The sequence below is a fragment of the Drosophila sechellia genome, chromosome 2R, assembly GCF_004382195.2.
Source record: "Drosophila sechellia strain sech25 chromosome 2R, ASM438219v1, whole genome shotgun sequence".
Taxonomy (NCBI): Eukaryota; Metazoa; Arthropoda; class Insecta; order Diptera; family Drosophilidae; genus Drosophila; species Drosophila sechellia.
This window is the reverse complement of record NC_045950.1, coordinates 20,240,552-20,265,164: the sequence shown is the minus strand read 5'-3', so window position 1 is coordinate 20,265,164 and position 24,613 is coordinate 20,240,552. Positions and strand designations below refer to the sequence as shown.

The 24,613-nt window shown below is 51.2% G+C and overlaps 2 protein-coding genes across 3 annotated transcripts; both read right to left on the bottom strand.

Moving 5' to 3' along the window:
* Window positions 1–276: 276 nt before the first annotated feature.
* On the bottom strand, window positions 277–4,312 carry LOC6618788 (long-chain fatty acid transport protein 4). 2 transcript variants are annotated; one of them, XM_032715689.1, is made up of 4 exons: window positions 4,198–4,312; window positions 2,601–2,877; window positions 1,068–2,544; window positions 277–727 (listed from the first exon to the last, which is right to left on the bottom strand). In XM_032715689.1, coding segments are annotated over exons 1-4 (2,064 nt in total). In that variant the 5' UTR covers window positions 4,199–4,312; the 3' UTR covers window positions 277–418. The 2 variants fall into 2 exon arrangements, with proteins under 2 accessions (XP_032571580.1, XP_002043038.1); XM_002043002.2 differs by lacking the exon at window positions 4,198–4,312 and adding an exon at window positions 2,944–3,036.
* Window positions 4,313–7,349: 3,037 nt separating this feature from the next.
* LOC6618787 (protein CBFA2T3) lies at window positions 7,350–22,497 on the bottom strand. Its single transcript, XM_032715880.1, has 6 exons — window positions 22,115–22,497; window positions 13,291–13,528; window positions 9,081–10,411; window positions 8,809–8,988; window positions 8,625–8,750; window positions 7,350–8,495 (listed from the first exon to the last, which is right to left on the bottom strand). Exons 1-6 carry the CDS (start codon window positions 22,115–22,117, stop codon window positions 8,145–8,147), a joined length of 2,229 nt encoding a protein of 742 aa, XP_032571771.1. The 5' UTR covers window positions 22,118–22,497; the 3' UTR covers window positions 7,350–8,144.
* Window positions 22,498–24,613: the final 2,116 nt, after the last annotated feature.

Sequence of the window (24,613 nt, the reverse complement as noted above, 5' to 3'; positions counted from 1 at the left end):
CTGCCGCAAGCGAGCGGAAATGGCGTTAATGTTGCAACAGCACAGCAGCAACTGTAAAAGTAGCAGCAGCAACAGCAACAGCAGCAGCAGCAACTGCAGCAGCTGCCAATGAGCGAGAACTTAATCTTGGGGATTTAACACTTTCGATATATCTTGTGGCGGTAGCAGCATCTTCTGGCCGTAAAACGTATTGGCTCCCATTATCGGTTAAGCTGCCATTTTATGGCCAAGAAACGCGGCCGGCATTTTGGGCCAGCAGCGAAACAACTTTATCACTATTTCGGCATTTAGGTATTTTGGTCTTTCGGAATCAGTCGTTGTTTAAGCGTTAAAAATACATTCGGACAGACAAGCGTTTTGCAATATACACAGAGGAGTGGCTGGAATACAATTGTGGGCACAAAAGGGACCTCTATGCTCAGAGTCCCGCCTTTCCCGATCGCAGCAACTCGTGCTGCTCCTGGCTGAGGGGCCTGTAGATCCCGTCCCGGTTCAGGTAGTATATGGGATCTGAGAGCTGGCCGATGTCATACGCCTCTTTGGCCAACTCCCGTTTCTTCAGCTTGAAGGTGGCCGTGCGCGGAATCTCGTCCAGCAGTCGGATGAACAGGGGGCGGGCGTAGGGGGGCAGACTGCCCCTAAGCACCACGGACAGGTATTCCATGTCCACCTTGCGTTCCGGATCCACAATCGCCGCCATTCCCGCCTTGCCCTCCACTTGGGGGATCTGAAAAGATAAGAGGGCCGATAGTGAAAATCAAGGTTTGTGGCTTGTGGTTTCAGGTGGCTTGTTATCTACATGGCACAACCCAGAAACCCAGTGACTAAGAGCGACATGGGTAGTTCCCTCAGCTACACTGAAACAATAGTTATATATGCGATCTAGAAACACATTTCAGATTGCTATTAAACGGTAATCACAGCCAGATTCCATTCATCTTTCTCAAGTGGGCATCGTAAAAAATACTCCTGTCTGTCCAGCCAACCACCAACCATTTGATGATAAGGTCTCAATTATTTATGATTTAAACTTAAATAAAAAGAAATCGAAAATATCTGAAACTCACTTGCACACCGTAGACCACGCAGTCCTCCAGGCCAACGCAGTTCGTGATGATGGCCTCCACTTCCTGGGTGGCCACGTTTTCACCCCGCCAGCGGAAAGTGTCTCCCGTGCGATCCTTGAAGTAAAAGTAACCGAGTATGTCGCGCACCACCATGTCGCCAGAGTTGAAGAAGACGTCTCCGGAGGTGAAGACATTTCGAAGGAGCTTCTGCTCCGAGGCTCCCTTATCGGCGTATCCATGGAAGGCACTTACGGCCCGCCGGGCGTCCACCTTGCCCACCAGAAGACCCGCTTGCCCAGGCTGACAACTGATGCAGTGACCCTTGGAGTCCTTGAGCAGCTCACCCGTGTACTCGTCGCACCGCAGCACTTGGACAGGGTAGAAGTTCGATCCGTAGACGGGAACAAATCCGATGGCCCCCACTCGGTTGCTGATGTTGATCAGGTTGGAGTTTCCCTCGGTGGCGCCGTAGATCTCTCCTATGTGGGGGATCCCGAAGCGCCGGACGAACTGCGACCAGATCTGCGGCCTCAGTCCATTTCCGTACATCAGACGCAGGTTGTGCTTCTGCTGATCGGGGGTGTAGGAGGTGGCCAGGAGGTAGCGACACAGCTCCCCGATATACTGGGCCACAGTGCAGTTGTAGCGATTGCAGTCCAGCCAGAAGTTCCTGGCCGAGAACTTCTTGCGCAGCACCAGCGTGGATCCATTGAGGATGGCATTGCCCACTCCCACGATTCCGCCAGCGGTGTGGTAGAGGGGAAGGGGATCGTACACCACATCGTCGCTGGACATCCTGAGCATGTAGTAGGATCCTGCGGACATGAAGAGGAACCGCAGGTTGGTGATCACAGCTGCTTTGGGCAAGCCCGTAGTTCCAGAGGTGTAAACGTAGAGCAATTTGGAACGAGCTTCTTCAGGACAGGCGGCACTCGGTAGCTCCAGTTTCTTTTGGGTCTTTAGAGCAGTAACCAAGTCCACAGCTCCTGGCAAAAGATCATGTCCAGCCACCCCACGAACTTCGTCATCTGTGTACTGATAGATGGGCACCTCGTCCAGCTGCTCCTTCTCCCTCAGTGATCTTAGCACATCCAGGAGTTCACTGCCAACAATTAGGGCCTTGGCATTGGCCACTTTGATGGAGTGCCGCAGAGACTCCCCGCGCAGATTGGAGTTAATAAGGGCTGTGATTACCCCGAGCTGGGAGAGACCCAACCAAATGCAGGGATACTCCAGACGTGTTTCCATCAGAAGGGCCACACAGTCGCCCTTCTCCAGGCCGCGATCGTTAAAGTATCCGGCTATCTTTTGGCTAAATTCCAGAGCCTCTGCAAAGCTTAAACGGCGATCATCCATCAAGAAACATGTCTTCTTGGGGCGGCGTCTGGCCTGCTCCTGGAAACAACGGGCCACAGTGAATCCGCCGCGGTCCTTCCTCAGTAGGTAGATGTTGAGGGCCACGAATCGCTGGAAAGCCCTAAAAAAACGGAAGTTGGTGGGTTTCTCCGGGAAATTAGCCACTCGTGTACTTACTTCAGGTCCCTGGACGTGGTCATCACCAAGGCATAGACGAAGGTGGGATTTCTTAGCAGGAGGGCCACCACTGCTCCCAGTGTAAGACTGGCCAACGCGTTGTCCCAGCAAAAGCCGCCGAAGATCACTGTGGCCAGCAGGATGGTTCCCAGTCGGGTGGCCAGCTTCTGCTTTAGGTTCAGCTCCAGCAGGATCTCCATTTTCCCGCCGCCAGCCTGCTCCTGATTCTGATCCTGATCCTGGTCCTCCAGATCGGGGCGCTTCTCGTTCTCGCTCACTTCAAAGGGCAGGGGGCGAAAGCAAACATGATCGAAACAGTTAGTCAGATATTGCTCAATCGTACGGATATGGTTAGTGACAGCTAGGGAAAGGCCAAATGGAGCACTTTGTGGATGCCACCCGTCCGATTCCAGTTCCACTTGTGCCTAGGGCAACCGCCTGCGAGTGACTGAGTGATAAGCGCACCATAGTGCTGTCTGATACCGATTTACTGCACGGCTTGTGGGCCGCAAGTTCTTATCAGCCGCCATGAACAGTTAAGGCTGGTGTGGTTTAGGAGGGGCTGTGGGGGAGTGACAAGTGCTTAGGGGTCTCGACTTGTATAGGCTGTGAAAACCCCCTCCATGCACTCAAAACATTTATTCGGACCCAAGTGGAGCAGTGGCACTTGAGCACGGGGACTGAGTTTTATTTTAAAAACCGGCATGGAAAGCCAGATGTCGCCACCTATTGTAGTCATTACACTACCCAATGATGATGACTACAGCTTATTTAAGTCAATATAAAAAGGGGCATACAAAATATTATATTGCGATCTCGTTAGGGAAAAACGGCTAATTACTTTTACATCGTTATTAAAGCGTTTTATGTGGGAACACGGCTAATTATTTCATCCGAAATCTACAACTCAAGCGAATGTTTTTATTATGGCGACATTTTATATCAACAGAAAGTGCAGCCTTAACCCCTTGCGCATGAAAATTTTTCGAGTCTCTAAGTGAATAATCTTGCATTAATCTCTGCGATTCCTAGATTGGTCGGCTGGCTAAGTGGTCCCCTGAGTGGGCAATCTATCCATAAAACCGCACCAGCCATTGAACCTGCCCTGGTGCGAACTGAACTCAACTGATATCGCGGCGTCTGGGGCTCTTTGTTGTGCCGGCTTATCGCGAAGCGCCAAACAATGGAAAGGTGGTCGAAACACTTGTTAATAATGCAGTTACGTTTTGCACAGGGGCATAATTGGCGAACTGATGTAATCGGACCCCTTTGGGCCCACATGGGTTAAGGAAGCTATCAAGTGACGCGCCGGCTTCAAAGTTCATTGCTATTCGCGATTATGCCGTATGCCGTATGCCGTATGACTTATGTTCTGGCGTCTACTTATGCTGGAGACCTTGACTTATTTCGTATGCCAGTCACACAGTTTTCCCAAACGCTTCTGCGCACACGCAGTTCTTGGCACAGGTTTTGGATGGTTGGTTGGCCACGGGCCTTCAATCGATTTACATGGCTCGGCGACATTTTCCATCCCCATGTCACGATCAATGTAATTCACTTTTCAATGCCAGTGCAGCGCCCCCACCAAGTGACATACTTTTTATTCGCACGATCACAACGGTTACTTGCACAGAAAACCAGAACACATAGGTATTATTAAAATAGCTGCAGTTGCGGCACGACTGATCTGTTCACCCGACGTCGGGTCGGAGAAATAACTGCTGCTGCGGTGGGGACACGGTTTTTATACCCACAGACATTCGCGTTGGAGAGCGGCAGAGAGCAATAGAACCACAAATGAGTGGGGAGAATGAGAGCTGTGGTGAGTACGAACAGCCTCCAAAATTAAGTAAAGAATGATGATGATGATCACGATAGGAGATCGCCTAACTAACGGCTGTTGAGTTAACAGAGCGCTGTTAGCTTTCACAATCAATCCAATGGAATGAATGACAATCCCATTCCATCGCAACTATATTCAGAGAGAAGTAATTCAATTAATATGTTGATAATAGCTTTCTACAAGTAACAAGTGGAAACTGCTAATTTAAAGCACCCGCCAATCCAAATCTCTTGGAGAGGCAAAGTTTGGCCGTTCTACTTAGCAGCTGGCCTTTCCACCTGTTACAGCGATTCGAAATTTTTTAATTTAGTTTTTTTATTTGCCAACAAAAACAGAGGCGGAAAGTAATTCCCCCCTCCCCCTCCTCGCCACACAAGCAAACAAAAAGCAAATGCTGTGTGAAAATAAATTAACATAGGGCAGCGTCGCTTAGCTGTCAAATGCCGGCAGCACAAATATAAAAAATATGTGCATACTTCGGACGGCGCATATAAAAAATGTGCGCACACTTTTTGGCAGCTTTTTGAGTTATCGACGGTGTGAGAGCGAAACTAAGTGAGCGCATATGCGTGTGTGGGTGTGTGCTGGCCGCGCCGGCTGTTCCTGTTCCTGCCGCCCGCTCTCTTTGTGTGTGCGTGTGTGCCAGTGTGCGAGTGTGCGAGTGTGCGAGTTTGTGGGTGTGGGCGCCTGTAATTGACACATGTTACGCGCACAAAAGAGCCTGCGACCCGGGGCTCAGTCCATCGTTATTATCGACAATGGCGCCGAAAACACACCCACCCACATGCACACTGGCTCTCCCGCTCGCACACTCCGCCCTCTCGCTCCCACCGCCAGGGCTTCCTTCGTGCCTCCATGTCAGATGCCGTTGCTGCACAGCCTTCAAATGCAGGCTCGCAGACACGCAAACTGGCAGCCTCAGTCAACTTTGTTTGTAGCCGGCGAAAACAAAAACACACACTCGCAATGGAGAGGCCCAGGAGCAGGCTAGCACACACACACAAACAGTTGCAGGACGAATGTTTAGGATGGTGACTGTGAGGTACCCTCTACTATCTTGCGAAATTCGTTTTCATTGTACGAATCCACTTAACAGCTAGCTTTATAAGTAAAAGAAAACTGATTTACTTTTCTTTCGCCCTTCTTTTCACCCTTGCAAAGAGTTCAGCGCTTCGAGCATGCCCTCCTGCTGCTGCATTGCTGGGTATGATAACAGACCCACACAATTTCACCGGCTCAGCCGCTTGCTGATAACGTTAACGTCAGCTGTGCGGCACTTTGGGCCACACGTGAGTCCTGGGTCTGGTTCAGGGCCAAAGGAGCTCGGCCAGGGGGGCGGTGGGCGGTGTTCGGTGGGCCGAAGTCGTGCGCAGGCAAGCGTCAAACGGTTTGTACCTTGAGCCCCCAGGCGTCGGCATCCCTGCTGCCCCCCGCCCCCTGCATTTGGCATTTGTTTGTGTTGTCAACAAAAGTTTCTTTGAAATCAGTAACAGATGTCGATTGAAATGGCACAATTGCTGCCAGCTCGGCTGCTCGGCAGCTCGGCAGCTCTGCTATGTCGAGCATCGCAGGGTGGCCGCCACTTATGCTGAATATTTTTATGCCAGACGCACACACAAGAGGGCCAGGCCAAGATATCCGGCGATTGGGATTGGAGCGGGCTCATTGTGCGCTAGTTGCCTGTCACATTTTAATTAAAATTTCAGCACCCAAGTTTTAATGTTAATGCATTGGAATCGATTGGAGCTGCGAAACAATAGAAGAGGCCCGTGGGCTGTTTAGCAAACCAGGGTGTGGGCAATGTACCCCACTCCAGTTGGGGGCATGGAATTCGGAGTTTTAAGAGATTAACAGGCCCTTCTGAGGAAGTGTCATATGGAAGCTAAAGCTAAGCCGGTCGAGAAGTGTATTTGGTCCTTGTTTTACGGAAGCGAAGAATCCTACTCTCAATAGGTTTAGGAACGAACTCGTATCTTCTACAATTCAGTCACTCACTCTGCAGACTCAGCCTGGCTCGATTATATAATTAAGGGATTTGCAGGGCATCCGGAGGACTGTTATCCCTCCTCACTTCGCTGCCTGTTGACAAGCTGCTTCTGTGGGAGCTTGGCTTGTGGCTGCTGGCGATAACAAACGATAACTGCATGTTAAATAGAAGCTAACGAAGGCTGGCCGGCAACGGCACCGGCACAAAGGGGTAATCGAGTGGCTGCGGACGGGGACCGGCAATCCCGGGAGATGGAAACGGTAGCACATGCCAGCTGGACGTGCAGCCATTCGAATGTGCATGTGAATTCCACTCGCAACCGGAAGTGGTGGTGGCACTGGATGGAGAGAGTGGTGAGCGGAGTGGAGCTGTGCTTTAGGAAATCACTCAGGTAGCAAATGCCACCATCATCATTATTGTTGTTGGCTGAAGGGTTGCAAAAAAGCGCACAGCATCCAGACAAAGGCGAAGCCAAGGCAAGCTGCTGCCCCTCTGCGAGAGTGTGTGTGTGTGTGAGTGGGTGGCTAGCCGCAGGCCGTGTGTGTGCGTGTGCAACAAATGTTGTGGGCGTCCTTGGAACGAAGGAAGAAGGGGCTGGGCCTGGTGCGGGCGGGGCGGAGCGGGGGACTAACGAGCTTTTGCTTGCTCGCTTGCAATGCGACAGCAGCAGGTGTGCCATACATGAACACACACACAGGCGCAGATACTCACCCTGGCGCTCACACAGATACTCACACCGACACGGAGCACACAGCTGAGTGACGATAATTGAAATTTCATCACAGTAGTTTGTGGTTTTGTAGCACACTCGCAGGCGCTCACCCGCCTCACACTAATGCACTTTTCATGGCCTTCTTTTAGGCTGCCAATCGAAATGTTATTTTCTAATTCGAATTTGGAAATGGGAATCGAGACTTCGCTTGGTTTAAAACACTTTATTTCTTGGGTTTCAGTTGCCGGAGCTTTGCAGCAGCCCGCGTTTGTGGGTTTAACATTTACTTGGTATTTGTTTCTGATAAAAGTACATTTAGTTTTAGATTAGGGAGTACAATAAATACTAATCAATAAATTAAACTCGCTCAATAAATTAGCCATAATCGTAATCATATCCGTAGTAATATACTGTATTGTATTAATAAAATCTACTATGTTCAGTTTTTGTTTTTACTCGCTTTGGGTTGCTTACTCATAGAATTTCACTGCTTCTCAAGTTCTGAATTAAATGATTTAGCTTGCTTATGTAATTCTTTATTAGTGTGCACATATTATTATTAATATTTATGTATTTCGTGTGTGAAAGTGCTGATGGTAAAAATGCGATTTCATACATTAAGTCACAGGTTGAGAATTGCTAGATGGATTCCGTAAAATATTTTGTGAGTGAGAGTAATTAATATTGGTTTCCTCCATGGATTTTCAACCCATTTAATTCAACCCGCTCATTACCGTGGCCTTCTTTAAACATTGTAATCTATAAACTTTAGTGAAAATGCACATCAATCTGTGTCTATTTATGCGTTTCTGGGTGTTAAGCATCTTCTACTTCACTTGTCTCTTCAACCGACGATGCGACTGTGAATTCTTCACTCGATTTTGGTTTTTGGATATCTCTATTTTAGCTGCATATTTTTAATGGTGTATATGGTTTTGTGGTTCACCCCCTTTAATTTGACTAGCACAAGTACTTCTTCTTGGGTTTCATCATGCGAATGCGTCATTTGGAGCCCAACCCGTTGGCCACCAAAGCACCTGGAGTGGCGGCGGCCACAGCAGCAGCCGCGGCTCCACCACCCCCTCCGCCCCCGCCTCCTCCTCCTCCACCGGATTGGACTCCGCTTCCCGCTCCCGCAGCGCCGGCTACTCCTGCTCCAGGACCGCCGACCGGAGCACTGACCGCTTCCCGGGCTCCTGCTGCAGCAGCCGCAGCAGCTGCCGCCGCCTGCAGGTGGGCCGCTGAGTTGGGAGTGGGTGGTGAGCGGGTGGCCATCGCGTTGCGCAGACTCAGGTTGCTGGCCGAGTGCAGGTGCTTGGCGCTTAGCTCACTGGCTCGGGTGTTGCCACAAACCTGGAAGGTAAAAAAAAGCATTATTATAATCAAATAGTTTATAAACTAGCTATATTTCAATCAATAGAATATAGAAGGAACCCCTGATCTCTCATTAAAATTAATGTTAAATATTGCTAGAGAACCCACCTGATGGTGACTATCCCAATCCCTGTACTGACACGAGGCGCTGCAATACCGGGCCATGTTGCAGCCGGAACAGGTCTCCGTGGCCTTGCGCCCGCAGTTCCAGCACTGCTGCTGCAGATTGCTGCCCTAAAAGCGGTTACAAGTTAATAAACAATGCACTTATTAACGTGTTTAATGAGCTTACATTCTGTGCACCCGCCATTGACGGCGACTTGTTGTCCAGATCACGTTCCCCGCTAGAATGACGGCTCATCTCCATGAAGAACTTCTCCATGCGCAGGCGTTCCTGGGTCATGATCTCCGCAGCCCGAGTTTCAGCAGCCACCACTGCCCGCTGGATTTCAATGACAGCTTGGCGTTTCACCTGGAAAAAAGAAACATAAGAAACCATTCGATTACAATAAAATAACATATCGATCCAATCATTGCGGTTGCGAAAAGGTGGTATCCCCTCACCTGTGTCACTGCATCCTCCGCATTCCGCTTGAACTCGGCGACCTTCTCCTCGGTCTGGCGTCGCAGCTCCGCCATGGCCGCGGGGGTTACCTCCTGACTGCTGTTGGGATGCTGGGGCTCGATGCCCCGCTGCTGGAGGATCGTGATGGCCCTCTTCGTCTTGTCCACCATGGCGGAGATGCAGTTGAGCATGGTGTGGATGTTCTTCCACTCCTCCTCGCCACCCGCTCCCGGAGCTCCAGGGGCAGCTGCATTGGGATTGGGATTGGGCTGGGGGTTTCCTGCCCTTTGTGGAGGAGCGGCGTGCCTGGCCTGCGCCTCGCTCATCCGCAGATCCCGTTCGTCGCGCTGCATGAAGGCCGCCGCCGAGGGGAGTCCTTCCGCGGACGATACCCCGTATTCCCCGTAGGCCACCACCGAGTGGGTGGGATGCAGCGTGAGGCGCTTGCTGGGCGGTGGAGGATAGCCTGCTCCGCCGCTGGCCATGTATTCGCTCCACTCCTGAAGGCCGTTGTGGCCGCCGTGCTCCATCATGGAGTCCGAGGAGCGGCGCTTGAAGACCGCACTGCTGCCGTTTGATGTGGGTGCCTCCAGCTGGATGAATATGTCTCCGAACTCGGCACTGGCCACTCCGTGAGGAGCGAACTCCATCACCGCCTGCTCGTTGTTGGTCACGTACTGCAGGGCGGATTGGTTGGTGGCTCTGGCCAGGGCAAGAATCTCCCGCTGCACCAGGGCGATGCTGTTCTTGAGGAGCGGAACCACGTACGGCCGGAGTGGCAGGTTAATGGCCTCCTGTAGGGCCAGCCGGAACTCCTCCACGGAGATGCTGCCGCTGCAAAGGGACAGCACCAGGGCGCGCACCCTCTCGCTCACCTCCGGCTGTCCCAGTTCCTGGGAGAACTGAACCAGGGCGCCCAGGAACTTGCGCATCTTGGAAACCAGTCGCGCCTGCTCCACGTGGGCTGCTGCAGCGGCGGCGGCGGCTGCGGCCAAGGAGGCGGCATGCTGACTGCCCGGTGTGGGCGTAGGCGAAGTGCCGGAGGATCCCACTCCTCCTCCGCCCGAGGAGGATCCATTGACCACCGGGGAAACGCTGGCGTTGCGCTGTGGACGCTGGTGCAACTGTAGAGGGGAGTGGGGCGAGCGGGGGGCCAGGCTGCGCGAGCTATCCGGCGGAGAGTCCGGCGGAGTGCGGCACAGGCGGTCCCGTTCCCGCTCCCGTTCTCGCTCCCTCTCCCTGTCCCTCTCGCTCCTGCTGCTGGAGGTGTGGCTGCTGTCCTTGCTGCTCGAGGATGAGGTGGAGCTCTTGTCCCCGCCGCTGCTGCTAGCTAATTTGGTGGGAGAGAGGAGGACGAGTGGTTAGTTGCATGTTCATCCTGGAACATGGGAAACAAGTCCAAGTCCAATTTCGAGACCAGGACAGGATGTGCAGCCCAGGCGCATTACAAATGCATTAGCAGAAACCGAGGAACGGAAATATATGTGCCACCTAACCACAACAAGCTACAGCACTTGTCCCACAGATCTGGTCAACTGCGCAACTACATACTACATACTGCACACTGCACACTGGATACTGGATACTGGATACTGGCTACTACATACCCGACCAACTGCCGGCATTAACAAATTTGTTTGAACATGGGAAATAAATTAGCAAACATTTTTGGCCCTTGCAAAGTGTGCTGTGTGTGTGGTTTGGGCCCAGTAAGGCAAGCAAATCAAGCACCACATAACGCACTAATTGCAAGGACGAGTCGACGAGTGGGAGGATGTGGGTGGTCCTCCGATGATGGAGGCACCGGGTGCAGGTGCAGCACACTGCGGTACGTGCTGCTGTCCCATCGCAGCCAACCATGATCCTGCCAGAGCGATGCTGCAGCTCAAAAATGAAAGCTTAAAGCAAATCCGCAGGACTCAGATGGACGGCGAAGCTGCTAGGAAACTCATTGTCAGGCGACGAAATGGTGGCATAGTGAATTGGGCTTATCATTTGGTAAATAGTTTATATTCGATAAGAAACAGGAAAGTATTTAATAGTGTACTGATATCAATCCTTATACTTTCAAACCCATTAGAAGAGTCTGTTGTGCTTTTAAATTCGTCCCATTTAGGTTGCAACATGGAAGTTGGTTGCTTTTCTGTCGCTTCCCTGAGTTCCTGAAATGTGGTACCACAAATGGTATAAAATAAAAGGCTTAGGACACATTTGTCGCCTGTAACGACCAAACACACACAAACTTTGTTTGCACAAGCTAATGGAAATTGTTTATGGGTGTGGGTCGCTGGATTGGTGGGTTGGTGCGCTGTGGGTGAATGGGTGGATAGCAATGGGGCTGGTGGCTGACAGACATTGTGGGTGGCGAATGTTGCTGATGACCATGATGATGAGGACGATGATGACGACAACGACGATGGGAATGGCAGTCAGTTGATGTTGCCGCTGATGCTGTTGCTACTGCTGCTGCTGCTGCTGCTGATGTTGCTGCTGTTGCTGCCGTGCGGCTGCTGCACAGTTTGCTTTTGTGATAATGATTGTGGATACAGCTGCAACTGGCTGTGTTTTCACAGCCATTCAGGCACGCCACCGCCTTGCCAATCGAAGGGCCACACGACCACCCACAGCCACATCCACATCCACTGCCATCCGAATGGGAGATGGCAGACACACGGATACGGATGCGGATGGTCGTGGTAGTGGTCGGAGTCGGAGGCATCAGTCAACCGACTCGACGGCTCTTATCAAATGCCAAGCATAGACAATGATGGATCACATGCTGCCCCTCCTGCCGTTTTTCCGGGCTTAATTGGCCGGCATCGCCATCGCCACATCGCTTTCCCTGCCAAACGCCCCCCCTCCAACCCCTCGACTAGTGTGGTGTACAATTGTAAAATATTGCACTTGACCGGGCTTAAAAGTTTCGGTTTGTTTTGGTTTGGTCCTGTTGTGGGAAAGCCTCAACTGCTGACCCAAAGTTGCTGGCCGAGCAGCAGCTGCTGCCAAGAAAAACCCCACGCAAAACCAAAAAACTATTTACGAAAATTCTGTGTTGACAATTCACATATTTTCTAAAACATAATGTTTCGAGCGGAGGACTCGGGAGGTTTCAACTGCTGGCCCAACATTTGCCAGCATCATGAGCTCCCTTCATCGATTTAAGGTTACGTATACGCAGCGTGGTCCCAGCCATGCATCTGTGTGTGCGTCTCTCAGTGAGTGTGTGTGTGTCTATGTGGCCAACAGAATTTGCACAGCTGCGTCCCATAGATTGCAGTCGAGCGCACAAAACGAAACGTTGGCAAGTTTAGTTTGTTGTTGGTGGTGGTGGTGCTGCTGCTGTCATTGCTGTTGCTGGCATAGTCATTTGGGAAAACAATCATTTTGGCAAATATTCATCATGCACTGCTTCTGATTATCATCGGCTGCGAAGCGGGGAGGGGTGGCCTCCTGCACAGAGAGCTGTGTTTGCCCGGAAAATGCTAATTGCTGGTGAAAGGAAAGAAATTCATGCGACTTAAATGCTGGGCCACACATCATTTGCCTGGGAACAGGCGCAGGTAGTCCGGAGAATCCGGCAATCAAAGCCGCAATGATCCCCCTCTCCACACCACCCCTGCTCTTTTGCAGTGTCGGGCGCCCAAGAGCAGGCAACAAAATGCTGGTCTGATGCTGGGAACAATGCCAGCAGCGGTTTCCGTTTTTTTTCTCCTTTTTTCGAGCAGGAGTTTGGGGTGCGGTGCAAACTAGCAAATTCTTTTGGCCTTTTTCATTCGCATTCTCGGCAAGTTTCCGACTGCGGCCTGTGGTCCCGTTTTGGTTCGGAAAACCATTTAGAAAGTAACGAATCCGAAATGCTCTGATGTGCAGTTCCAGATGGAGTGCGAAATGGAGCTGGAGCTGGGATCGGGGCCCATTTTAAAGGAACACGTGCAGCTGCTCAAGTTCACACCATCAAGTAAACAGCTATAAATATTGGGGATTTTGAACGTACACTGGCACTTTATGTGTTCAATCATAAATGTGAATATCCCAAACTTTAAGGTATCAATATCATCAATTCTCACTAGTTAATATTCCTAACCAGGCCTTTTATAGTTTCAAACAATGATATTCACCCATCACTTTTACTTTACTTTAATATTCTATGCCCACAACTTCCGCCCCCCGTTTCTCGCAGTGCAGTTTACTTAAATGTGCTCCACTCACCTTTAAGCCGACGACTAATTGCCGCCGCTGTGGCTGCCGCCGATGTTGTGTTGTTGGTGGCCGCGGCGGCTGCCGATGACGCTGATCCCGCCGAGGACGATGACGCGGGTGGCACCTGGACGGCCGCAGCGGAGGCCACCGCCAGAGCGGCTCCCGCTGCCACCGCCGCCGCAGCTGCCTCGTAAGCGTCCTTGTCGGTAATCTCCTCCTTAATTATCGCCTTGCCGTCGAGCGCCATCTGGAAGCAGGAGGGGAAGAAGCGGTTAGCTAGCTGAGGGAGGCGAAAAATATATGGGGAGGACCTCCTGCCCACGCCCAGATAATTCCGCCGGCACAGTGCACAGGCTCACAGGTTCCCAGGTTCCGGGCGATAGACGAAAACATCAAGTGACAAAGTTCTCACATTATGTTTTCAACTTATTTGATTTCAATTTGATTAAATGGTTGTCTGACATGCAAATTGGGCGCACCGAAATACACTTTCAAAGGCGGAGACCTTGGAGCCTTTTGTTCGCTTTGAGAAGAAAGAACAGCTGCCGCTTTAATTTGGCCAAATTGCTTCCATTTTAGAGGCGCTTAAGTGCGATTATTTTAAATATGCACGTTCAATTCAATACTAAACCAGCTGCATTAAAGGACTCTGAGCTGGCGTTGATCCTCATGAAATGGATTTAAGAGTTGCCTCGTGGTGTGGAATATCAAAATGGATTTAAGAGGATCGAAAGAGTTCAATTGAATATTCCATCTATCTTCTAGCTAGCTTTTGAAGATGATGCGTGTCATAGCTTTAATTTCTAGTTGCCATTTGATTTGCTGATCTTCGTTCAGTAACTAATAATTTATCTATCAATGCTCCACAAATTCTCGACATTCTTCCTTGCCTCCAAATGGCATAGACCAAAACCAATTTATAGTCAAAGAATGCCGACAGCTGCCAGCAGACCGCACGCCGTAGACACCTGTTTCGTAATTGAGTCGAAGAACTTCTCACTCGAGGCGGCCGACTAAATGAAAATCCATTGGGAAACCTGCCCGATATCTCAAAGGGGAATCCAAGAGATCGGGAGCGCAGCCTTGCTAATTGACTCGACACTGCACTTCCTGTTTACCCATCACTGCGACCCATTTCCCCGGGAGTTCCGGCCACCCACCACCACCCCCCACCATCCACGCAAGGAGACATCTTTCCACACCCCACCTGAAAGTTGTTCATGTCCAGCTCGCATGAGGGGAAACATTTTTGTGTTGATTTTTATCACTAAAATATGTAAATACCTTTGCGGACTGTGGGAGTTTGTGCAGCTTGCCGTGCCCTTGCGTAAGGGGGCGGCGGGGGAAAAGCAGGGAAAACACGGAGGAAAACAGGAAGGCGGAAAAGCAGGGACCTGTTCAGTTTCATTCATGTTTTCGATCAATCTCTGCCCGGCCGTTCGAGGTGCAAGAAATGTTTAGAGCAATTGTTTAAAGTCAATCGTCGCGGCCGGCAATATTTACAATCGAGTGGGGATACCTCAGCCTCCCACCCAGTCTTATACGAGGGGCTTTCAACGGGGGCAGTGGGAGCAGCTGTTTGGCATCAGAGCGAAATTACACTCAAATGCCGCAAATGAAATTCTATTAAAAACAAACACTTGACACGCCGCCAGCTGCCGTTTGCCAAAGTGAGGGCCGACTAATGACGACCCAACCCCCTTCTCCATGCCCCTACTCGGCTGGGAAAGTCCCGGCCAGACGATTGGATCATCTGCCATCCCTCAGCCGCAGGAACACTTGACAAGTGTTTTGCAGCGAGGTCTTTCCACAGTTCGCAAAAAACGGGGAGACAAAACATGCGTGAGGCGGTGGTGAAGGTGGTGGTGGGGGTGGTATGAGTGGGGAGGTGTCGAGGCAAACAACAAGTGTTTGTGAAAGGCGGCAGGTGAGCTTAATTGGGAAGTGGGTGGAATGGGATGCCGGTGGAGGTGGATGGCATCGGTTGGGTGGTCGTGGTGGTGGTGCTGGTTCTGACTCACTTAATAGCCGGCAGCTGCCGCCTTTGGCCCTGGCTATGACGAATGAATCAAATGTCAGGAGCAGTCGTGTCGTTGTCGCTCAAGCAGCTGTCGCCTGTCGTCGCCAGAAGGCGCCCCCAGTTCACCCACCCAGTCCCCCAATCCTCGCACCCGATGCCCCCTCGCTCCATCGTCCTGTGTAAGGCAGGCACTTCAAAGAGCCGGGAGCCTCACAAGCTTCCATCGCAGCAAAATGGAAAATGTCGCCCGCAGAAGTTTTTCCCACAAAACTTGGGCCAGCTGAAGCTGAATCTGAAGCGGCAGGATGGAGCGGGATCCAGGCTTCAGGATCCAGGATCCCGGACTGAAGGGGAGCTGAGGGAAGGGGCTGGCAGGCTGAGGCTGCGACGGCTGCCGGCGAAATTGCCAAGAGGAAAAGTAATTATTAAAACGGAGGCAGCACAGTGGGATAGAAGCCCAATTACGGACTTACTTTTTTGGGAATGTCAATGGCGTGATTTATAAGCACATGTACCAGTCATCGCGGAGTCCAATTTACTGGGATCTGCTATGATGATTCTATGATTTTGAACTTGGACAAGACATATCCCAATGAATTTAAATTAAAGATATTCAACCTTTGGACTGGACTTTTGATCCTACACAAGTTGAATCCGCTCCACCCTCTACTTGCCCCAAGCGGTGGCATCTTATAGCCATCACTCCACTTGCGAGAAGACTACTTAGCAACTATTAGCAGCCCATGCTCGACGATTTGACAAATGAAGGGCGACGGCACAATACATTTTCACTGCATAATTTTCAATTAGGTTGGCAGAAATCATAAAAAACAAAGGACGAATTTTAAACGACATTCATTTAATTCCAGGGGGCGGGTGGAGCGAGCCATGCGCTGGACACCAAAGCATTTTATACTTTTATCCCTTTTGCTTACAAAAACAGCCGCACTCACACACACGCAGATTGTAGGAGAGCTGGATAAAAAGGACGAGGAGTGGTTAACGAAAAGGCGCGCCAACTGAAATAACAACAACAAAGGATGTGGAAAATGGGGCGTGGAGGGTGGGCGGCTTTTCCGGGGGTTGAAGGCCAGCTGAGAGTGAGGTGGGTGGCCGGGAGGGTGGGAAATCACAGCACAGCTGCATGTGCTTTCCCGGTAAGCTGCCCATTTACCCTCCACCTCGCCCGTCCCTCGCAATCCCCCGCCACATATGTGTGTGTGCGAATGACAAGCAACTGGACCTCGGACCTCGAAACTCGGACCTGGGACTCCCGGACTGCTGGACTATTGGACTGGTGGACACCCGGACTGCGACCCACTGTGTGTTGCGGACTCCGCATTGTGCGTCATTATGCGCAAGTGGCGCCCGACCCGCGTCCCGCTTCTGGGAGGGATTACTGGGGAACGGCGAACGGCGAATGGAGAATGGCGACTGGCGACGACACCTGTGCAGCAGCAACATCGTTTCACAGTTAAAACTTTTTGCAACTTGCTGCGTCAGCTGCTTCATTACACATGAAGCTACAAATGTATGCTGGCGGAGGCGAACAGTGGGTTGTGCGAGGAGTTCTGGCGCCAAGGGGTCTGTGTAATTAGCATCAAGCAGCAGGGGCTCAAAAGTGGGCGGCCGGCGTTCTGGGGTTAATTGCACGGCAAGCGACTACAATTACAGACATTCGGTTAAAAGGAGATGTGAGAAAAACGCTCAAAGTGACTACTAAGCTTGTGATTATGGCCTAAAAATCGATTGGCTCACTTTCCCATGTAACCTCCATGTAAATCTGAGTAAGCCTAAAAGATATTTTATATAAATTAGAATCGTAAATCTTTTTATTGGTTTACCACAAGTTCAAATCCAGCACCCTGCTGAGTTGCAAACTAAAAAAATAATCGCTTTAACCCCCAATACGTACTCATTAAAGTGCAATTCGATTACCTAATTGGCCAGCCAGTGGCTGGAACTTCAGCGACAACCCTCGTCAACTATTTGCTAAGCGCCTCTCAGTCTGCCAAAGTGCCTCCCCATGTATGTGTGTGTGTCTGTTGGCAACGTGCCGCAGCATTGGCGTCATTTTAAATTACACATCGCACACACACACAGCAACGCCGACTGACAACGCGCAACAGGAAGAGGGAAGGGGGAAGGGGGCAGCAGCAGCAATAGCAACAGCAACAGCAACACCAGAATTTTTACACTACTCGGCCGCACGTGCGAGTATTCCTACCCCTTCCCTCGCCCCGCCCCTCGATTCACCACCCTTAATTTGCAGCCTGTGTGGTGCGTAATAAGATAATGGCTTGTCACAGGGGCAGCAACATCAGTGGCAGCAGCAGCAGCAACATCAGCAACAGCAACTACGGGGCAAAAACAGTTGGACGAGTGTCGCGCTTAATCGGCTTTATGGTCTGTTTTATTTCCGATACGAACTGCTTTATGCGCAGGGGGAGGGGGGCGAATGGAGAACATTTGGCTGCCACATGTTGCCCGCAAAACGTATTTAGGCATCCCAATTATGCCAGCGAGGCAGCTGATGGCCGCCAGCTGGCGAAGTTGCTGCTCGAGCTGCTCGCACTGCTGCCGGGATGCAATTTCCCGACCTGTGTTGTTGCAAGTGAAGATTTTCCAGCTGCCACCGCTGGCGGCGCTCGTCCTCCTCTGATTGGAAAATCGTTCTGCCAGCCTTGCAGCACGTGACGCTATTCAAGTTTTTGCCAACTTGTCTGCCAGCAGCAACAGCAGCAGCAACTGGCAACACATGCTGGCACGTGTCGACGCCGATGTCTCTTGGCCAAAAGCCTGCTCTAGACGGCAGCAGCCACCGCTGCCGTTTTCAATTAAAAATTGCGAGTGACAGCAGGTGCGCTTGATGGCCCGACCAATGCAGATACACATGCACATACGGATGCGGATACTGATACGGATACAGATGCACCTGGGCGGTCTAATAGGAGCCCGTTCTTCCCCGGCCACCAGCAGGATGTAGTGCCTGGACTCTGGACTGCCAGCCAAATGCCCAAATCGATGAATGTTGCCCTCGAACGGGCAACACATGCCCCTGCAGCAGCAATTCCACTCTTTTTTGGCCCAAATCTGTTGCAGACACTCGAGGCAGCAGCTCAAACAACTGTGTCCTGACAAGTTACAAGCAGGGAGTGCCTCCCCTGCTCCGCTGTCCCCTGCTACTCCTGCGCTCCTGCCGCATCATCTGCGTTTCATCTGGGGCAAGAAATATTGCACCAGCTGTGCCAGCTGCTTCGTTGTCGTTCTTATCCAACGCCCCTCCCCCGTTGGAATGTGGCAGTGTGCGGGACAAGGTCAGCCCAGTCTGGGCCGGAGATTTAGGGCTGAGCAGCGATGCTGTGTAGCGCCTGGCAAATCCAATTCAAATGCCGGCAGGGGCACTTGGTATTTGGTAGCTTGCCAGCGAATGGCGTCTGCGTTTCTGGGACTGCGATCTGCGATTGTACTGGACATGCGGCACTCGTGGACACAGTTTTTTGTCCCGACCCGGCAAAATGTTTAAAACATAAGAGCCTCTGGGCTGGGCAGTGCAGCTGGCCCTCCGGACGGGCGCTGTTTGTGGGCGGGCTAAGGTTAATGGCTAAGACTTTGAAATATATGGCCACGCAGCGTAGAGAATTCAACTCAACTAACAGAATATCGCATGGTAAGGCAATGGAAATGCTTAGTTCTGTCATAAAACTCGACTCTAAACCAGACCAATTAAGCAGGTTTTCTTTAAAAAGGTGTGTCATACGAGCTATGACATTTTAATAATGAGTTCCGGTAACCAAAAGGTCAATGGACAAATTTAGACTCCTCCAATTTACGGAAATAGTTTAAGACGTTGAAGAAGGGGTACATCATGCACCCAAATGAAAGTATAAACCTCCAATGTGGTTTTCCCCAACTAAACTCAGACCAGGCAGTGGCGAACGCGGTCTATCTATACTATTTTCCCCATTGTTTCTGCCGGAGAAAATTCGTTTTTTTGCGCTGGCTTTTCCTATGACATTTTTGCTTGCCCCCAAAACATTCTGTGGCCCACGTCTTTTTAATAAGCTGCCACTTGCAGCGCCAACAATTCCACAGTGGCGGTGGAAAAGCCACAACAGCGGAGTGGAAAAACGAGGAAAAAGGCAGGCAGCCAGGCGAGCAGAAGAACTAGGAGTAGGAAGGCGAAAAGCAGGAAAACTGGATGAGAGCGACGCCGAATTTTGTTTTTGACTTTTTCGATTAAGCGTATGCAGCCCCGCTCTCCACTTTTCCGCTTTTCCGGGGCAGCCGTTAGTTGCTGTTCTGTGTGTGACATTTGCGCGATTTTTTGGCTTTTCTTTTCGCTTTCCCCCTCACCACCGCTCAAAATCCATACCATCCGTGCTTTTCTCGTTTTCCGTTTGCAATGTTTGCGTTTGGGCTTCGGGCAGTGTCCTCCAATCTGCTCCTCTCCGCTCCATTCCGCTCCGTTCACGGATCCACTGACAAGTCTAATAAGCAAATTGACTTATTTCCGGTCGCCATGTTGTCTGTTGGCTCAGCTGCGCCAGGCCGCAAACAAAATGGCGTCTCATTAGTCAATGTCGTCTAGGCGGCATCTTAATTGCAAAAGGTGTGAAAATCCAAAGTTTTTCTGTTTGTTTTGGGATTTCCCGCTGCCCGCTTTCCCGCTTCCCCGCCGAAGTTTGCGTTTGCGTTTGCAGTGCTAATGATTGATTGAGCCCTTGATGGATTGCCCGGATTGCCGCCGGCTGGGCGGCGGGATTTGCTGGCACATGGTGTGGATATGGCGAATGGTGAATGGCGAATGGCTGAAGGGGGGCTAATTTGATGCCAACAGCTGCACTTGTCATGTGCATTTTCACCTGCCCCAGGTTCGCCAGTGTGTTTTGTTTGCCCCCGACCATTACGCTAATAACTTTGCCCTTTTTCGCCGCTGTCCATTTTAAATTCAATCACCATGTGCAGCCAGCCAGTGGAGGGCCCCTCCCCCAAGGACGTGCATTATTTAGCAGGACTTTTTTGAATGCCTGATTGCCCGCTGATTACCGATTACCTATTACCCAGTACCCAGTACCTGCTGCCGATCAGACAAGGCCTGGCCAGCTGAGCTGCCCAGCGGCCAAAACAAAATTAAATTGCTGACACTAATTGGAGTACAGGCCTCCTGAAATATTGGATCTATTTTCCAGACACGATTGGGCCGTCTACCGAGGCCGTAGGCATTTCAAATGGTAGTGATTTGAGGGCAAATCAATTGGATACTCTAAATGGAAAGCGGTGGTAATAGTATTTATTCCCATATGTCTTTATGTGACTTTGATCGTACAGCTGGGTATCAATTAGTCTAACCCCCAATTAGGGCAAGCCCTTTCGATACCACTGCGCTGTTTAATGAGCGGCAGAAAAAACGAGAAAACACAAAACAAACCAGACTGCTTCTGAGCCTACTAGCTGTTAAAATATTTATGCAGGTGTCATGCCAATGACAGCGGCGCTGGGAAGCGAAAAGGAGATGGAGATGGCCGAGATGGAATATGGAATATGGTAAATGCTGTATGGAATTCGGAACAGCAACCGCACTGCCAAAAACAATAACAATAGCAGACAAGCCGACTCGGCCAAAAAGACAAGCAGGCCAAAAAGCAGCTGGCCTCACACTTGTCCGCATCCCGCTCCCTCCATCCCTCCACCGCCACCTGCTCCTCCATCCCGGGCTCGTTCTTGCCCCGTTTGATCCGCAATCGCAACAGCTGCCAAGCCAAGGCCAGATCGACCAGGTGATTTCCAGAATGAGTCACCACAGAAGGCAGGGAACAGACGCGAGATCTTAAGATCCCGAGATCGCCAGATCATCCTTGCCGATAATTCAGGCATTTAAATTAAGGATTGGGGGATGATTATTATTTATTGAAATACATATTGCCTATCAGAGACGCAGCATCTCCTCTTGAATATATTTTTCATTTTTAAAAACAAAGTAATGAATCTTGTATTTACTATATGTATGGCAGAGGACTGATTCAGCTGATAGCGCAATCAATTAGCCCTGGCAGCACTCAAAAGTTTACTAGCCACCATAAACTCTGGGCTGGAAAAGGCCCATCTGGGCGAGGGTTTCCCAATTCCGACGGAGGCTGTTTGGCCACCGGAGTTCGGGGTGCGACCACTGATATACGGCTATAGCTTTGGCTTTGACTATGGCTATGGCCGTAGCTGCAGAGCAGATGGAATCGACAGACGGTGGAGGCAGCAGATCCACAGCGGCGACACATGGCAGCCAGCTGCAATTATTTGCAGTTGGAAGTTCTGTTTCTGTTGGGAACGCGGCGCACAAGGCCATCAGAAACAGACGGCGGCCAAAGTCATGGACCAAAAAGCGACTGGATGTTGCTTCCGGCCCCTTGCCGCCCCCGCCACCGCCCCCGCCAACCAGAAGCGGCAAAAAGCGGGCAAATAATTTATAATTTCGCACGTGAAACTGACAAAGCAGAGGGAAAACGAGATTTTCCTCCTCGCAACGTGAACGTGAACGTGTGTGAGTGTGTGTGTGCGGCGTCCTAAACTATTATTCGAGCACTTGACAAACGAATTCGTATCTGCAATTGCGCGCTGTGAATTTGCTTGTGCTAGCTTCATCTTGCGAGCAGATAAAAAACAGATGCGACCGACACATCTACTCGCACATCCAGCAGATATGTGTGCTCGCTGTAAGGCCAAAGACACTTTGAGTGGCGGAGGTCAGCTGGCCGCAATCAACATGTGTTGGCCGTAGCTCATGTTCATGGCGAGATACAATTTGCATGGACTCACCATTTTGGCAGATCGCTGCTGTGCCGACGCTTCGTAGGTGGAGTGTATCTTGTGGCTTGATTTTGTATTCTATCTGCGAGATGCTTTCGCTGGACCTAGCACTTGGCGACCGCTTGCGAGTGGTTGTTATTGTTTACCATCGAATCATTGTCGGAACGGCGGCGGCAGCGCGAAACGCGAACCGGCATCTCGGAGCAACGGCAAGCGACTGAATCAGAATCGGTATCTGAATGGATGCGAAAGTATCTGCGGCTCGACTATCTTGAATGGCGCGCTCGAAACGCACGAGAAGAACACGCGAATGCGAGTATGCGAGTATCCGATGCGATTGAACTGCACAACTGAGGAGCCGCGGAGCTGAGCACGTCCGACCAGTCGAAAGTGGCGTTTGTTTGTGAGGCCAGTTGCGGTGCTGGTGCTGCGGCCCAGGTAGCACATGTTCGACCGCTCCGCTCGGCAATCCGAGCGGCGTTCGGACGCATCCGCGTCGGATTCGAGGCGCCTGCGCAGTTGCAGATGGAACAGCTGTTCCGGCTGTTCCGGCTGTACCGCTGCTCTACCCGCACCCACCCGTCCGCACTCGACGCTCGAGGGGCACAACAACTGGCAGGGCAGGCAGGGCAGGCAGACCAGGCAGCCCAGGCAGCTCAGGCAGACACTCGCTGGCCCGCTGGGCTATTAACATCAGCTGCTGCCGAACTCAGGCGCCCCTCCCCGCACCCCCTGCCACTTGGCTGGCTGAAAGGCAGCTGAAAAATTCCTATTCCTTTTCGGCAGCAGCTTGCTTCTCTCTGTTGCTGTTTCGCATTTATCTCACTGCCTTGGCATTCCAGTTGGCACTGCCTTCGGTCTTCAGACCAGCTCCCAACTGCGTGCCGATATTTAAATAAATTGCCAACCAATTGTGCACACCCACTCCCACTCCCACTCCCTTTGGGGGATTCCCCCGCCCGCGAGAAAGGGCCTTATGCGAGTGTTCACACCATGTCAAATGCTCAGGAGGTCCACCCCGACCGACTCTGGTCCACCCCATCCCAGGGAGCTGGCAATTGGAAGCGATTCGGCTCGCTTCGATGCCATGCGGGATCTCCAATTGGAAATGGGCGCATCCAGGGCTTAGCAGATCAGCGTTCACGAGCAATTAGCAAAAGATACACATTTGCTCGTTAGTGCGTTAGATTTGCCAGGGATTAGACCAAATTATAGGGGTTCATTCGGGCAGGGAACTACGAGATGCGCAGGGGATATTGTTTGGATATTATTTAAAGATTAGTTTAATGAACATCAACTAACTAGCAATGTATATTATTTTAATTCGACTTAAAGATTCAGGTTCAGACTTCACTAGTCCTAATATTATGGCCCAATCCCGTCTGTCATCCATCCCAATGCCCATTGGCAATTAGCCACCGATTGACACATCTGTCCCTAGGGCCGTGCACATCACCCGGCTGGCCATCTGGTGGCTCCATCAATCTACGCCTGCGAAGACGTTTCAATACATTCCTACAAATTGACCACCGCAATTTAAACAAAACCCGCTTTGGCCAATAAGTGGCCATTCATCTTGTCCAGCAGCCGCAGCTCCCCGGATTCCCAACCCCCTCCCTGCCCTTCAATGGGCAAAACTTGCCACAACCGAAAACCCTAACACCCTAAACCACAAACTTGAACGTGGAGCGACAGAGAGGGCATATTTGGCACTCGGGCTGGGAAGCCCACCAGGGGTGGAGATGGGTGGCTGCTCGGTGGGTGGAAGGCCGCTTCTTTTACTACTTGGTAGCAGTTGGCCATGGCAGCGAAGTCGTCGTCGGAAGAGCGGCATCAGGCGGCAAATAATGTAAAACGCCATTAGGCGAGATTTTCTCATACAAACAACAATTGTGCATTGGCACACCAGGCTGACGTCGTCGTCTGGGATTTCTGGGGGGAATTGGTTTGGAATGGCGCATGGGATGGCATGGGTTTGGATGGCTGGGCGCCCTGTGGGCGTTGGACACAGCATTTTTTATGCGCATTTCGCACTGGCGAATGGAAACGAGAGCGAAGAGCCGGAATATTCGCATGGAACGTGGAGCGTAGCAAACGAAAACAATTTTGGGCAACGCTGGCTGGCTGGCAAGTGGCAACATTTGTTGCTGCTGCCGCTGCCGCTGCTGCTGCTGCGACAAATTGAATGAAATCACGGCAATTTGGAGTGGCATACATCGGCAGGCAACAGCTGCGACCAGACCGGACCAAAAGTCCGCTCCCAAATGGCCAGTCGCAAAAAGCATGGCACTGGGGATGGACGTGGGTGTGGATGTGTATATAGTTCTGGGCATGGATGGGGGTGGGGGGAAGGGCAAACAACGGAATGCTGTTGACGCATAATTGAATTATTAATTTTTATTTTAAACAGCGAATGACACGTTGTCGCTGCCGCAACTGCCGTGCTCCTGCTGCACATGCGTCACTTGCCACTTGTGTGTGTTTATCTGGCGAAAGGCAGCGTGTATC

Bases quoted from the DNA above. Each gene is read 5' to 3' on its own strand.
- LOC6618787 (XM_032715880.1), bottom strand. The intron at 10,412-13,290 runs GTGAGTGGAGCA...CCACCAAATTAG, and splicing joins AATTAGTCGTCGGCTTAAAG to CTAGCAGCAGCGGCGGGGAC. The intron at 8,989-9,080 runs GTGAGGGGATAC...TCTTTTTTCCAG, and splicing joins CGGAGGATGCAGTGACACAG to GTGAAACGCCAAGCTGTCAT.
- LOC6618788 (XM_032715689.1), bottom strand. The intron at 2,545-2,600 runs GTAAGTACACGA...CCGTTTTTTTAG, and splicing joins ACCACGTCCAGGGACCTGAA to GGCTTTCCAGCGATTCGTGG. The intron at 728-1,067 runs GTGAGTTTCAGA...TTATCTTTTCAG, and splicing joins GCGTGGTCTACGGTGTGCAA to ATCCCCCAAGTGGAGGGCAA.